The 15,820-nt window shown below is 42.2% G+C and overlaps 2 protein-coding genes across 5 annotated transcripts in view; both read left to right on the forward strand.

Moving 5' to 3' along the window:
- Positions 1–7,897, forward strand: part of slc44a2 (solute carrier family 44 member 2 (CTL2 blood group)) — a 39,232-nt gene extending 31,335 nt beyond the window's left edge. For both annotated transcript variants that reach the window (XM_079500290.1, XM_079500291.1), the window contains exons 17-22: positions 317–420; positions 504–577; positions 1,304–1,374; positions 1,904–1,992; positions 2,770–2,854; positions 6,003–7,897. In XM_079500290.1, coding sequence (XP_079356416.1) covers positions 317–420; positions 504–577; positions 1,304–1,374; positions 1,904–1,992; positions 2,770–2,854; positions 6,003–6,115 — 536 coding nt within the window. In that variant the 3' untranslated portion in view covers positions 6,116–7,897. The remainder of the gene's footprint in view (positions 1–316; positions 421–503; positions 578–1,303; positions 1,375–1,903; positions 1,993–2,769; positions 2,855–6,002) is intronic.
- Positions 7,898–14,131: 6,234 nt separating this feature from the next.
- The window catches only part of LOC306922418 (ral guanine nucleotide dissociation stimulator-like 1), a 40,775-nt gene continuing 39,086 nt past the window's right edge, over positions 14,132–15,820 (forward strand). For 2 of the 3 annotated variants that reach the window (XR_013789921.1, XM_079500011.1), the window contains exon 1: positions 14,132–14,363. The gene's annotated coding sequence lies outside the window, so the exon portion shown is untranslated. Of the gene's footprint in view, positions 14,364–14,889; positions 14,926–15,820 lie in introns of all 3 variants that reach the window. The other variant, XM_079500012.1, reaches the window with a different exon arrangement.

The following is a 15,820-nucleotide window of genomic DNA, read 5'->3' on the forward strand; positions in this document are numbered from 1 at the left end:
AATCGTGAAAATGTGGTGCAAATCTTTGAATGTATATTCTTTCAAAGCGAACGTTTTTAGCTTCTGTGGGGTCCCTGGAACTACATATTTTCAATGGGGGTCGGCAGCCAATTACATATATTTGTGGGGGTCCTTGACATGAAAATGTTTGAGAACCACTGATATAGAAACATGAGGTTTTTCAGAAAACTGTAGAATCGTCCTCAGGTCTAAATGGGTTAATTGACTGCATAGATTTGTGGTGTGATTGATTGTGTTCTAATAAATAACACATGGTCACACAATGCATTATTGTTGCTTTTACCTCTTTGCCCAGGTGCTGAGAACAAGTGTGCCAAGTTCCTTCTGAGTTGCTTAAAGTGCTGCTTCTGGTGCCTGGAGAAGTGTATCAAGTTCCTCAACAGAAATGCATACATCATGGTGAGGGTTTTGGACTTCTTGTATATATAGAAAAGCCTATAGTTTATATTTGTACAATTGACATGACATTACTTTCTCTCTAGGTCGCCATCTATGGCAAAAGCTTCTGTACCTCAGCGCGAGACGCCTTCTTCCTTCTCATGAGGAACATTGTCAGGTAGGGTTCCTCCTCCTCTGCAAGAGGATCTGTCACCTTCACGCTTTGGTTGAAATCAGTGGTTTTCATACCAAGGTCTATTATTATTAAATGGTTTTTTTTCTGGCTTTCGCCTTTATTTTATATTTTTTATGGAGGGACAGACAGTAGGCTGACAGGAAATGGGGAGAGAGATGGGGGGGAAGACATGCAGTGAAGGCCGTCGGGATCGGGAGTCGAACCCACGGCACACTGCCAGGCTGGATTATCAGCCAAGGTGCCTGGACCACTGAGCCATGGCCCAGGCCCAAGGTCTATTATTATTAGTGTGGTTGCCAGATTATAGTTATTGTCACACTTTCTTATTATTACCTACCTAACTTCCGCTGTGATTGGCCGAGCTTTGCATAACGTTTGTAGTAGCTAATTTGGCTGTTGTTGGTTACGTAACCAATCTATGTTTTAGACAATATTAGTGGGAGGGGCCTATGCAAGCGACTGCGACAATCACACTTTTTCTAGTTTATTTTACACTCATGATTTAGCTGGGGACCATCTGGAACCCCCCCCAAGGACCACTGGTGGTCCCCGGACCACTGGTTTGAATTAATATGAATTTATCTTTAACATGCAATTTAATCAGAATGTATTTCCTTTTGTTTGTTGGTTTTCCTATTGTTTCCACCTTATTTTACATGTCAGACTCTAATCTGTTTTACTTTCATTTGAATGTAATCTTGTATGCAGGGTGGCTGTTTTAGACAAAGTGACCGACTTTCTGCTGTTCCTTGGAAAGCTCCTCATTGTTGGAATCGTGGGTAAGGAAATACTTAGTGTAATGGTATTGTCTATAAAATTATGTCAAAGCCATGTAGGAAATCTACCTTATTGTGAGAAGCTTTAGAATTATTGCTATTTCTAATTCAAAAAGCCTCTACACACTATACTAGTTTACACTTCACTCTCCTTCACTCTCCAGAGGGGAATTAATGTCATGGCACCACAAAATTTGCGACTTTTCTAGTTAGGTGTGTGTTTGTATTTTCATTTGCAAGATCCCATAAGTGATATCCATTACAGCAAGGCTAGGTGAAATACGTTAAATTTTTTATGTTGTACTTAGGTCCAAGTTGATCCATTACAGCAGGCCTGCAAGGTGTACCGGTAGTTATTAATAAACGGTCGACATTTGTACTGTACGGGCGTGACCATTTGGGGCAAACCTGGGCCGATATGAGTCTCAGTTGATGCGAGTGATTGACCAACATATGGCTATGGCTACCGTGGCGGACACCTTGGATAAGAGACAAAATGCCTAAAATTGTGATTGTAATTGTTTCGATACAGGGGTCTTCTCTTTCTTCTTCTTCTCTGGAAAGATTAAAGCCGTAGAAGATGCCGCTCCGTCTCTCAACTACTACTGGGTGCCCATATTGGTGAGAACTGAGAACCGCCTCTTTTGGTTCAAGACTCTGCTATGGAGATTTAGACGTAGACAACCAGAGAACAAGATGCCTCCCATTGGAACGTGAATCCATCTCTGTCAACTGTGTAAAACAGAGCAGCAGCTTTCTTTTAACACATTAGGACCTGATTCTACAAATGTCTTCTATATGTCAGTGGTTCTCAAACCTTTTTATGCCGAGGACCCCCAGAATGATATGTATTTGGTCACCAACCCCCATCTGAACATATGTTGTTCCAGGGAGGGACCCCCAGAAGCAAAGATTTGACTTAAAAAAGGTCGCTGTGAAATAATTTATAGTCAAAGATTTGCACACATTTTCAAAAATGGCAGATCTGACCTTGTATATCTGCTACTTTCAATAGCTAAAGTTTAAAATAATGGTTAATATGGTTAAAAGCTAAGGTGACACAGATGCGTTCCAGGTCTTAATGTGGTAATGTAACACTGTGATGGAGACAGTGGCCTTGTGGTTAGAGTGTCCACCCTGAAACTGGGAGGTTGAGGGTTCGATCCCCGGCCGGGTCAGACCAAAGACTGTACAAATGGGACCCAATGCCTCCCTGCTTGGCACTCAGCATCAAAGGGTTGGATTGTGGGGGGTCAAATCAACTAATCAAATGATTCCCGAGTGCGGCACGGCTGCGGCCGCTCCAAGAGATGGGTCAAATGCAGAGAACAAATGTCACTGCGGTAACGTGTGTGACAAATTGTACGACTTTGACTTTGATTTCTTGTGTGATTCCAGACGGTCGTGGTGGGCTCCTACCTCATCGCCCATGGCTTCTTCAGTGTGTATGCCATGTGTGTGGACACGCTCTTCCTCTGCTTCTGTAAGTGACTCCTTCATAGTCATTGAGTGTTTGTTTGTTTGAAGTCATCTGAGAACAACTACAGTGTTTTCACTAGTAAGAGACCACACCACTGCTCAAGTTTAGGGGTGTTTATTGCACAAGTGAGATGTAGGTGTATTGATGAGGAGCCGGGGAGGGCGAGACTCAGGGTGGGGGCGTAGTCTCGGGAGCAAGGCGACCGCCGTGCTCGGTAGCGATCGGTCGCCTCGGCTCGGATGCTGCCCCCCTCGGGGCTCCTAGGAGAAGGAGAGGGAAATAAGTGTTAGCGGGGCAAGGCTGAGGATGAAGGGGGTTAGTTGGGGAGGAGGGGGGGGAATTTTAAAGTGCGAGGCAGTATCAAGCAGGTAAGGGATGAGATGAGGTGTATTTATGCTGTGGGGAATGTTACGTGATAGGCTGTGAGACTGTAGGACGCAGGTGAACTCGATAAGGAGATAGGGAAGCTGATTGATCAGGTTGAGCAGTGGGCGTTCTCCACTCCTGAATCTGCGTTGAACACAACTTCATTTAGTGTGAAATACTTTTCCTTCCGCAGAGTGATCTTAATATCACCCTTTGTGCTTTTTAATCACTGTCTGAGCTGCTGGTCTCCTTTTGTTCCGGACATGTTTCTGACTGCTCTTCTCTTTGTCTTATCTCTCCCTTCCATGTGATCATATTTTCTTCTCTTTATTTCCCACACCTTTTTTTCCCGCTTTATTTTTCCATTTTCTTCCACATCGTTTTGTTCCGTTCTGAATTTTTGCGTTGACTCAATCAATCAATACACTGACACATGCGCACACACACACACACACACACACACACACACACACACACACACACACACACACCCACACACACACACACACACACACACACACACACACACACACACACACACACACACACACACACACACACACACGCACACACTCAAAAAGGTGAAGACCTGGAGAGAAACGATGGCTCCGCTGCGAGGCCTTACTTCATGTCGCCCAAGCTGCTGGAGATCCTCTCTAAGAGCAAGGGGGTGGACGACGAGGAGGACGGAGGCGCGCCGGTGGCGGAGGCCGAGGAAGACACCCCTCTCCAGCAACAGGACGGCGAGATCCAGATGAAAACGCAGGCCGTCCTCGGCCAGGAGAACCCCGACGAGGAGCAACCCCTGAAGTCCAACGCAGAGACCGACGACGGTCCTCGCGAGGAGGAGGAGGAGGATAAGAGCCAGACGAAGCCGGAGGAGGTCGTTCTCGCGGTGGAGGAGGAAGACCCCGACGACGACAACAAACAGGACGTCCCCGAGATCACGCAGCCCGTGGAGGAGGAGGAGGAGTCCAAGGAGAAGGAGGCTAAGCCGGAGGAGCAGGTTCCTCCTCCGCCTGGAGAAGCTGGAAAAGAAGAGACGGCGGATGAGAAGAAAGACGAGAAGTTGGAGGCTAAAGAAGAGGATCCTCCCACTGCGCCGCGAGAGTAGACAAACGGGGGGTCTCTCAACATACGTTATAGTTCTGAGTCAGAGTGGAACAGCTGTATACGTACCCGACCAACGATGTGATGTGGACCCGTTGAGTGTAGGCTATACAATCAGCTTCGATACATATCACCTTTGCTATTATGCCAACGGGTTGGCCCTCAGCGCTCGTTCATTTTCGGAGATGGCTGTCGTGGCGTGATCGTTTCGAGGCAAGTCAAAATCCCTCCAGGTGCATCTATGTAGCTTGAAAAAAAAAATGGTTCTGTCATGTTGGCCCGTATGTAGACAGTGTTGGTTTTTATATTGTGAGAACCTGTAGAATATTGTACAAGTGCTGACTCTGTGCCTGACTAACTATCATTAATCTTAAAACCTGTCAATTGAATGCACTACAGAACCGTGATATACCATTGTTTACACTCTTAAGCAACACATTTCAATCCACGGTGAATATCTCTCACTGTTTACCGTAATATAATGCCAGCTGATGCCAAAAGGTTACCAACACGTTTCATATACTTTATAAATATTAGATATTGTATAATAATTGCTCTGAACCTGAATTGTATTTACTTATTTATTTACGTAGCTTCAGTCTTGTAGAGCAGTGGTTCCCAAACTTTTTCATGTCAAGGACCCCCAAATTGACACTAATTAGCCCGCAGACCCCCCGTTTGAAAAGACATGCCAAGGACCCCCATAAGAGAAGATCTTTACGGCTCTAGCAGTGATTCTCAACCCGTTTCATTTCAAGGACCCCCAGTTTGACATGCTACGGACCCCCATTTAATGGCATTTCTATCTCAGACCCCAATTTATATTGTAAAATCTATTTAACTCTGAGAGTGTACAAATGTACACTCTCAGAGTTACAGACCCATAAGGGTCCATTTGGTTCCTAACTATCATTTTGCTGGGGACCCCCTGGAACTCCCTCAAGGACCCCTGGGGGGTCCCCGGACCCCACTTTGGGAACCACTGTTGTAGAGACCCCCGGCCAAAGGTTACTTGCTTGGCTGGGATTCCCGGTATTGTATTGCCACCTACTTGCCTTGGTATTTCAGTCAGACTGGTGTAAAGTGCTGTGACTGTGTTGCCGCGACGACGCAACCATGCTGACCTCTTAAGACTCTGCAAAACCCTGCAATTGTTTACCAACCCTTACTTGCCTTGGTATCTCTTTCTCTGTCATTTTCTCTCTTTTTGTCTCTCTCTCTCTCTGTCTCAGACAGTGCTGCATGGTGCGTGAAACATTGCCTATACTAACTTCTCCGTTACTAACATCTGATATGTTATTGGGATGCTTTTGTACCGTTTTGTCGTTCGTCAACATTGTGAGCGTTGTAAGTAGATTTTTCACTGACACTTAGATGACATTCCATATTTATTGGTTGTAGTTTCTTGATTAAAGGTACTTGTATTAATCACAATAGTTCTGTTATGTATGTGTGAAATGGATGAACGTCTTGATATTTGGCATTTTGGATGAAGGCAACAGGTGAGTTCAGATATCCAATCTAGCTTTCTTTAAACTTGTATTTTTTATTTCCTAATCATAGAAATAGAAAACAAAATGTACTCTAAATAGAAATAAATGAATACAAGCAAAAGCCGAGTTGATTATAATGCTGTTCAGTCTCCCCTCTCATTGGTTGTTTCCGTTTGTCACAGTGGAAGACTTGGAGCGCAATGACGGATCGGCAGAGAGGCCATTCTTTATGAACCAGAATCTGCTCAGCGTACTGAAGAAGCACAATGAAGTTCAGGCAAAAACTGTGGAATAATATATCTTACCACGTAAAATCCCCCGGTGTTAATTGACCTCCGAAGAGTGATTACGGGTCAATTTAGTTCCATTTGTATACTCTTCTGAGTTAGATTAACAAAGGATTTTACTGTGTATACCTGGGAGTGTGTGTGCGTGTGTGTGTGCGTGTGTGCGTGTGTGTGTGCGTGTGCGTGTGTGCGTGTGCGGGGGCTTGCATTTGAATGTGACCAAAAAACAGAACAAAGTAAGCGGTTTTGTTACCAAAGAGAAGTGCCATATCTTAGTTTTGTATGATGTATGTGCCTTAAATATTAGTTAATCTGTCTCACAGAGATGTTGTTACCATAACCAGCTACTGTCATTCGGTTTGTTTTGTTTCCAGGATGTCATTGTTGGTTGTTTTATTTAAACTTATGGCTTAAATACACCAGAGGAGATTTATTTTTTATCACAGAAAACAATACGGGAGCTTATGCCTGTTATGCCTTTTATGTATGTTAGAGATACCAGCTCAGTGGCCTTGTGGTTAGAGTGTCCGCCCTGAGACTGGGAGGTCGGGGTTCAATCCCTGGCCGGGTCATACCAAAGACTCTAAAAATGGGACCCAGTGCCTCCCTGCTTGACACTCAGCATCAAGGGTTGGATTGGGGGTAAGTCCCTGCGACATACTAGTGTCATGTCCAGGGGGTGTACTTGTACATCAAGCTGCCTCACGCTACAGAAACAGGAGATAGGCTCCTGCCCTATGGGCCTCATGGCTCGGCAAGGCTACTTACTTACTACTACTTACTATGTTAGAGAAGTAACGATGAATTTTAAGCATCAATATGTTGCATAAATTCCTTGACCTAGGCTTGTTTTGCTTCAGTATGTGAGATTTGTGAGTTTTCTTTTTAACTCGGCCATGCAATTGGGTTGTTTTCAACTCCGTAATGCTACGTATGAAGGGTCCATAATTCGTCAGTAATGTTACCAGTATTATGGGAAATGTATGTTAATGATTTTTTTTGTTGATGTTATTAAGCATATTGCATATTGCACTGTTTAGACATTAACTATTAATGTTCCTTTAAGCTGTACTGTAGGTTACAATATTTTAAGTTGAACGAACTAATCACATGATGTTTTGTCTGAGTGTTTTTACTTTGCCTTGAATGCGGTTCATTTTAATTAAGTTCATTTTTATAAGTTCGGTGTACATACTTTTCCATTGCGTGCAAAATGTTCAATGTAAATTTTGGTACAGTAAACTGAATTTAATTACAAATAAACTTACGTTTTTTTACACATTACAGTACAAATACAATTAAATGATCAGAAAGGCCACTATTATCTTTTGTGTAGGCCAGTAGTTTTCAACCAGTGGTCCGGGGACCACCAGTGGTCCTTCAGGGAGGGGGTTCCAGGTGGTCCCCAGCTAAATGATGAAGAGTTGGTAACCAAATGGACCCATAGATCTTTAACTCTTGAGAGTGTAAAATTAAACTAAATGGATCCGTATGGGTCCTTTTCTTTTTATTTTATGCTCTAAAGAGTTAGAAGAATTATTATTTTGATTGACGTGTGCCTGTTATCTCTATAAGGATACCACATCAATGTGGACAAAAGCTTATCCAATGACAACAAAATATTGTACGTTTTGGGTCTGAGAGGCTAAATCTCATCAAAATAATGGGCTGAAAACCACTGGTGTAGACTTATCAGATAAATGAAACCTGTGTATAGGCCTATTGATCGGGTTGATTTAACATTCTAACCACTAGACATGCAACATCTGACTGCCATTTACTTACTTTAATAGCCCATTTTCACCAAATAAAAAGATGTTCCATCCTGTCATGTAGTGATGAAGTGTGCTCATTCCATACTACTCAATGCCATTGTCAGGTTACAGGTTGCTTTTCCTGCTATATTCCCAAGTGAATGGCCATCAAAAAGGTTCAACAGGTTACTTTTGCATTTCTGTTACTGAGTAATGGATTTCTTCTTACCTCTATGATCATTTGAGTTGTATTGCAAAGCAGCGAACAGAAACAGAAGGCTGGGGAGCTAAGACAGACAGGCACTCACACCAAATTGAGAGAAAAATAAATCACACCCGCGTGAAGTGAGTAGTGCAACTCCGTGTGGGGGTCCCCGGAAGAAGCAGACCCACAGGAACGCGGCCAGGATGCCGGCCTGGTTCTGGTGAGCCGCCCCGCGTCCGAAACGGTCGAGAAATGACAGTTACTTTGTGGGGGTCCCTCTACTGTGGCCTACTGTACTGTCGCTGTACTGTACTGTAACACCCAAATCATCATATATACCTTTAATGTGTGTGTGTGTGTGTGTGTGTGTGTGTGTGTGTGTGTGTGTGTGTGTGTGTGTGCGCGCGCAACAGTGACACTTGGTTGTGAAAACCAACCAAATGCTATTTCGTGCTCAGACAGACCCAGCCAGCCAGGGACCCAGGCAGGGACCCAGGCAGGGACTGTCTGTGTACAGCTAATCTCTGGCACCGTTTAACCCGGTCGATGCCAAACTTTGCACACACACTACCTGGATGCCAACGGTGAACCTCTGACCCAAATTTTCCAGAACGGCCTGTTATAGCGCCACCAGGAGGCCGACTTTTGAAAAAAAAATTTTTTATTTTACTCCTCCAAATCCCACAAATCGTTTCACACTATCTTTATAGTCATGTGTTCAAGACGGATTTGTCCGATATTTCATATTCCATCCTAATTGGCTAACATTGGCTTTGCAGGATTGGCCCGTTTTGAACAAAAAGCCTCAAATCATGAACACAGCGTGCAATTTACATGAAATCTTTCACATTTCCTACTAGGCTGAGGAATATGTCCCACCCTTTTCACATTGGCCTGTTATAGCGCCACCAACAGGTGGCAAAACACATTTTTGGCACAAAATGCATCAAATCATCCAATTGCCATCCAAGGCATAAGAAGAAATGGCACCCTTTTCACATTGGCCTATTATAGCGCCACCAGGAGGCCACAACCTGACCTGCCCTGGTGGAGACCTGTGCCCCGAGGGGCACTTTACCGTTATGCGAGCTGAGTTGCAGCTGCAATACTGGAAAACGACACTAGAGGGCAGAAAAACAGAACAGACTGCTGTCGCTTGGCTTGATTGATTGAAATTTGTATTCAGTTTGTAGAGTTGTACAGTTCGAGGAAAGCACAGGTCAATTATACAAGGTATACAAAGGGGATTGAAATACCCAGAAAAGCACAATGGCTTGTTTACATTGGGGTCCTCCAATGCTTTGATTGATTGATTGATTGCTTGCTTCATTTATTGATTATTTGATTGATTGAATACTGTAACAGTTTGCAAAAAGCACAGTACATACAAAGGATGCTAAAATGATAACCCAAGAAAGCCGGATGGCTTGTATTAAATTAATCGAAACATTTAAAGATAGACATTTATATGGAACAACATCATATAAAACAAGTAGTAATCAAAGGGAAAAGTATGCACTTTTTATGGGGGTCAGTTATATGAATTGCAGCCAAAAGTCTCTTTTTAGAGCGGTTTTAAAGGAGAGTAAGGAGTCACACTTTGTTATGACTGTTGGTAGGGAATTCCACATTTTGGTGGCACAGCAGTAGTTTTAAGCCCTTGTTTGAGCCAAATCTGTGCTGGTGGAGCTCCCTCTGGTGTTGTGCTTGTATGCGTCTTTAACATTGTTGAAGTAGTTTGACAGGTACAGTACATACACATGGGTGTCTCTGTGGTGTCTGTTGTGTATCTTAGACCAGGGGTTCTCAACCCGTGGGTCGCGACCCCTCGGGGGGTCGCCAAATTATTTTGGGGGGTCCCCAAAATATTTTCAAAAAAAAAAAAAAAAAGATAAAAAAAAAAAAAGAATTCATTTTTCAAAAATAGCAGACCTACAAGTTCATAGCGCGCCACTCGGTGGCGCGCTATGAGCTTGTAGATCTGCTATTTTTCAATAGCTAAATTATAACAATGCTTAAAACATCAAAAGGGGTTCCCGCCCAAAATGGTTTAAGGTTATTGTAGCAGTCAATTTATATTGGGGGTCGGGAGGGGGCGGGGCGGGGGTCCCGAGACATTGCCAAAGCATTTCCGGGGGTCCCCGGCCAAAAACGTTGAGAACCCCTGTCTTAGACCAGGCCCATTGCAAGTTGCTATACTCTGTCCTCTATACTAGCCATCCCACCACCGTAGCATAATCAGCAGGGGTAGATGTGTTGCAGGCCAAGCAGTAGCCTGACCAGGTTGTTTTGGGATGTCTGAAGCCTTGTTCTTAAGGCTTTGTGGTGCTACTGCTATGATACCATGAGGTGCAAAGAAAATAAATTCTTATTTCTCTGCCTAAGGTGTTTTCCTTAATAGTTTATGCGGCAAGCAAGTCTTTTTCTGCCAGTTTTCCTTTCTTGTTTGGTGCCAGTTTAATTCTTCCCGGGTGCAGTGAAACTAAAAGACTATAGTTGATATTTAGACAAGCTGTCGTCATGCTTCAAGGTTCAAGGTTCAAGGTTTCTTTATTTTGTCTCCCAAGGGAGAAATTTGTCTTGGACCCCAAGGACCCGTCCTGCAGCATACAGATACAAAACAATACAGTACAATACAAAACAATACACAATACAAGACAACAAAGGCACACGGTGACCCGTACAACATTAAAAAGAAAAGAAAACACACACCAACATACCTAGTGCAAAAGAAGAAGAACATCACCTCATAACCTTTGACCCCTACCCTGTCTGCTCTCTGCAAGGACTCTGTTAAGGAGTGTGATTGACAGAGGGACAAAGGAATGCTTGTACCTATTATATTTGCACGCATGGACCTCGTACCTCCTACCTGATGGCATTAGCCGATATTCAGGGTATAGTACATGGGAGGGGTCAGACACAATCTTCTTAACCTGTCCAATGGTGGCCTGCTCAAAAATGACCTGGGGGGTGATCGGAGGTGTAGACATACCCATGATCTTCCCTGCCATTTTGGCTAATCTAAGGATCTCAGATTTGTATTTCACAGTTAGGTTTCCAAACCAACTGGTGATACCATACCTTAGAATAGACTCTATACTAGCTCTGTAGAAGATCAGCATTATGTTTCTACTTACACCAAAAAGTCTGAGCCTACGGAGAAAGTGAAGGCGTTGGTGTACTTTTGCACACATACTTGTCACATGGGAGTGCCAGCTTATATCACAAGCCATGTGCACTCCTAGATATTTATAGGAGGTGACCTGTTTGATGTCATGACCATGTATGGTGATCGTGGTGTGGTCACCTATAGACCTGGGATCCACTACAATCTCCTGGGTTTTCCTTACATTAACTTGTAAGTGATGTTCATCACACCAGGTTACAAACCTGTCCACCTGTTGTGGCCTGTTTGTTAGAAAGGAGAAAGTACTTACTTAGCTTATCTGTGGGAGCTAAATGGACAGCCCACTGATAGAATGACTTTAAATGTTTGTTCTTGACCTCTTGGTTACTAATGTGCCTTGTATGTGGTTGTAGGACATGCTGTACTGGGGTGGGGGGGAGTGACGTTATGACGCAGCTATGACAGCTATGTAATTTACTGATGACACTTGCTAGACTTGCTTGTCTGTCAGAATTCCAATATCTGACACAATCTTTTAAATGGTACAGCGACTGCCACTTCTTTCACTTCACCTGATCTATTTGTCACCAAAAAAACACACAAAAGGAACCAGTGGTGGAAATTACAAGTGCATTTACTCTTTTACTTTAGTGGAGTATATCCAATCCATTTATAAGGTTAATTATTTTGCTACTGTGGCTATTTGTTTGAGTGTTTTATTAACAGGTACCTGTAGCCTACACAGCCACGTGCCTTTGATGATGGTTACATGTATATTTAAGTGGGTTTGTTTTCACAACAGAAATGTTCTCTGCCGCATGTTTCATTGTTGCCTCAACAATTCTCCTCTTCTTCTTTTTCACTGTTGATAATTAACACTTTGCATCATGGTGAAACCAAAAAGAATCCTGTTGTGATTTACTCATATGCAGCCAACCCCCAATAGACCATGCATATTGGGAGGGACAAGTTACTTGCATTGTCCCTGATTGAAACCTATCCATTGTAAATGTAATGCGATCATTAGTGTGATGTATTGTGTGTGACAATTACCTTTATTCTTTGGTGACACTGACAATGCTGTTAGGAGGCTTGCCCTGACAGATGTCAAGTCAGCATAAGCACATGGGTTACCAGATTCTGCTATTACAATATGACACAGTCAGTAATTAATGCAACAAATTGGGCTTATTTATCAGCTTTCTATGGTAAGATAATATTGAATCATATCATAGGGCCTGTGTTGCGCTAAGTCTAAGACTGAGTTAACTCTTTCTCATTCAAGTAAAATGTTGTTTCAGCTTGTTTTTCCTCAAGTCAGGTAGGTGTCATGTCATGTGAACTCTTCTTCATCCATGGTCTTTGTGGGAGATGCACGGCCCTCGTTACAAAACATATGCCAGCAGCAAGTGATGGCTATTATGATACACCTCGCATCACCAGGCTTTCATACACACATTTTTGCGAACATGTCATAGGTGGTAAGTGTTTTATGACATTTATAGATAGATTGGAGGAGGGCGTGTCTTATCAAATTAATATCAAATACTGTTTTTTGTTTTTTGTTTGTAATGTGACTGTCGATTTGTGTCAAACCCTTTTTTATTTTATTTTTCTTCGTGGGTTTGTTCTGTATTGTTGTTACTGGTGTTGTGTTTGTGTCTGAAAAAGAAAATCCAATAAAATACTAAAAAAAAATACTGTAGGCATATCTAAATATCGAATCAAGCAACTTAAAACGGCCTGTGTTGCACACACACAAAAGCCTGAGTGTGTAGATCTAGTGGCAAAACAGTAAAAGTACATAAATATAGCTCAGTACATGATTTCCAACTGGGGCCACACCAGATGTTTTGAAGGAGATAGGGGCGGCGGTGGCTTACGGGTAGAGTGGCTGGATGGGGACCACAAGGTTGCCAGTTCGAACCCGGGCTCCCCCAGAGTTAGTGTGGAAGTGTCCTTGAGCAAGACACTGAACCCCTAATTGCTCCTGATGTGCTGGCTGGTGCCTTGCATGGTTTCCTCCGCCATCGGTGTATGAATGTGTGTGTGAATGGGTGAATTGATGCACAAGCGCCTTGGATAAAGGCGCTATATAAATGCACCATTTAGATAGGCGAAGGAAAGAACATTTTGGACAAACAAGGAGTTTGTTGCCAACACAGCTATCAGGAGAATAATTTGTAATCCATCTGATGACGTTGTTTAATTGGACCAGATACCTAAACGGAAAGTATAATAAGGGACAGATTTTAGGATGTGCGGGGTCTCCTACGATATCAAGTGGATACTCTGTTCGATTGCTGCCTAAAACCTGCTTTGCAGCCTTTGCTGTATGTCTAATGCGTGTCAAATAAATACTTTCTGCTTGATCAACTGGACTTCCTTCAACATAGACATTACAATGATTCCAGAAGTGTTTTAAACCCCCTTTAACACCTGCAGAGTTAAATAAGAAAAAAATTGTATTTAAAATGTATACCAAAACACCCTTTCATAGGATACAGTATAATATAACATTAAACACTCACAGGTTACTTCTTCTGGCTAGATAAATAGTCGGGGGGACATTTACAGGTGGATTTGTCTCAGATTTTAAGCATTAATAAAATACATTTATCACAATTAATATAATTTGGTTAGAAGCCTATAGAACTATAAGAATTCGAAATTTAGATTTTGTTTGAATTTGATTAGTGTAACTGCAGCTGAATAAACATGATGAGGGACAACATGGCATTTAACATGCCTCTACTGTCTACTCAAATCCATGGATTTCACTCTGAGGTACACATATATTTCTTCTATGGTAGAACAGCTTTAATAGTATAAGATAAGCTTTTTGGATAGTTTTTCCCCCGTTCTTGTTATTTTTTTAAAAGATATATACTGTATTATGACCTGGGGCACAAATGGCACCGAGGAGTAGGCCTAAATCAATCAGACACGTCATGTGATGCATCTGTCTTCTATTGTGCTTCCTGACACCGAGTTTCAAACAAACAGTCGCGCTTGTATACATGTCGGCAGGCTGCTGTCTGCGATGTGACCAAACGTCAAAAAGATGGTCGCGTTGTCGATAACCAGACGAAATAAAGCGCCTAGTAGTATTCTAGGTTTTTCCGTAGTTGCTCATTTTCAGCCCTACGTATACAGCCTACCTGCAGGTAAGACATGCTAGGTACATTAACCCCACATAACACCACACATTGGCAATAAGTTAGTGTCATCTCATCTGTAGAGTAGACTTGATGAAAACTAAAAGCATTTGTATTTTGTATAGTCCATGACAGATGAGAGTCGAGCAGAACATCAAAGATTGTATTGACAAGATTAAAACTATAAAAGACAAATCGAGCCTACTGACACATGGCGTTATTTGGAGAGGAAAAGAAAGAGGGCAGCGTTTTGATAAGGAGTACTGACGTGGAAGGATCGGATCTGACAGAAATGCAGGCCTGCCTAAGTAATAATCAAGTGGGCCATATTAGAATGTCAGACAATAGAAGCAATGTGGCAGGAGGGCATTCCATCCACCACACAAACTCACACACGGGTCATGTCATCACACCACCGACTCAGACAGTCCTCGTTCTCAGTCTATCCTGTGTGTGACGCATAGCCTATACTGTATCAGTATCACTGCTTGCTTTTTTTGAATAATTTCTCTTAATATGGAGTATGCTTTTTAAGGATGTTTTACAAGAGAAGACACTGGAGAAGAGAACAGTTAAGTGGGTCTCTTTAAAAAAAAATCAAAAGGTATTTTGAGTGTCCAAAATGTCGAACTATAGAGTGAGTTTATGATTGGGACAGTCAATAATGGTCCTCTGCTTTGGATTGTGGCTATAGGATATGTTAGTTAGTTTCATTTATTGTCCATGTGTGTAAATTTGTCTTCGGTCTCATCAACAGTAAAAAACAAACTGTTACAACAGCAACAACACTTACACAATTATTTTTCCATGGCAAAAAAGTGCAGGACAACAGTGGCAAATACATTGAAAAACAACATATCTAGCGAGACATGGTATCATTTAGTGCCTTAATGGCATTTGGGATGAAGGATTTTTTTTAAATATTGTATTGTATGTCAGTTTCCTTTGGGTCAGTGGGCCCATCTGCTCATGTCGGCTAACATGTTCCAGGATTAGGCATATTGTACAGCTATTCTTAGATTTTACCACATCATGTTTTTATGTTGTGTTTGATGAAATTGCCACATTGTTCAAAATCAATATATTTAGCACATTTTGTAAGGGTTATACTTTCGTGGTCTGGTGATAGTTTTTAAAGAAGGCACAATTTGTTTGATCCAACAGTTTATCCATACTGTGATTATCTATAGGTCTGTTTTATGCAGTAGTCTGAAATGTATGGCACAATCTGACAGAATTGACTTGTTGGTAGAGTCGGGAATACTTTTTAATATGCCCTATGTTATGAAGAGTTGTCTTTTCTTTGAATTGGGTTAATTTTCTTCATTTGTAATTGGGGTCATCATGCTTGTAAAACCAGAATTATTGCTAAAGATGTGTTCTGACTATGTGTCAAAACCGTCATTGTTGGTCAGTTGTATCATGATTTTCTTATATTTGACAAATGTTAATGTACTGTAATCTGT

The sequence above is a fragment of the Electrona antarctica genome (genome assembly GCF_951216825.1).
Source record: "Electrona antarctica genome assembly, chromosome: 4".
Taxonomy (NCBI): domain Eukaryota; kingdom Metazoa; phylum Chordata; class Actinopteri; order Myctophiformes; family Myctophidae; genus Electrona; species Electrona antarctica.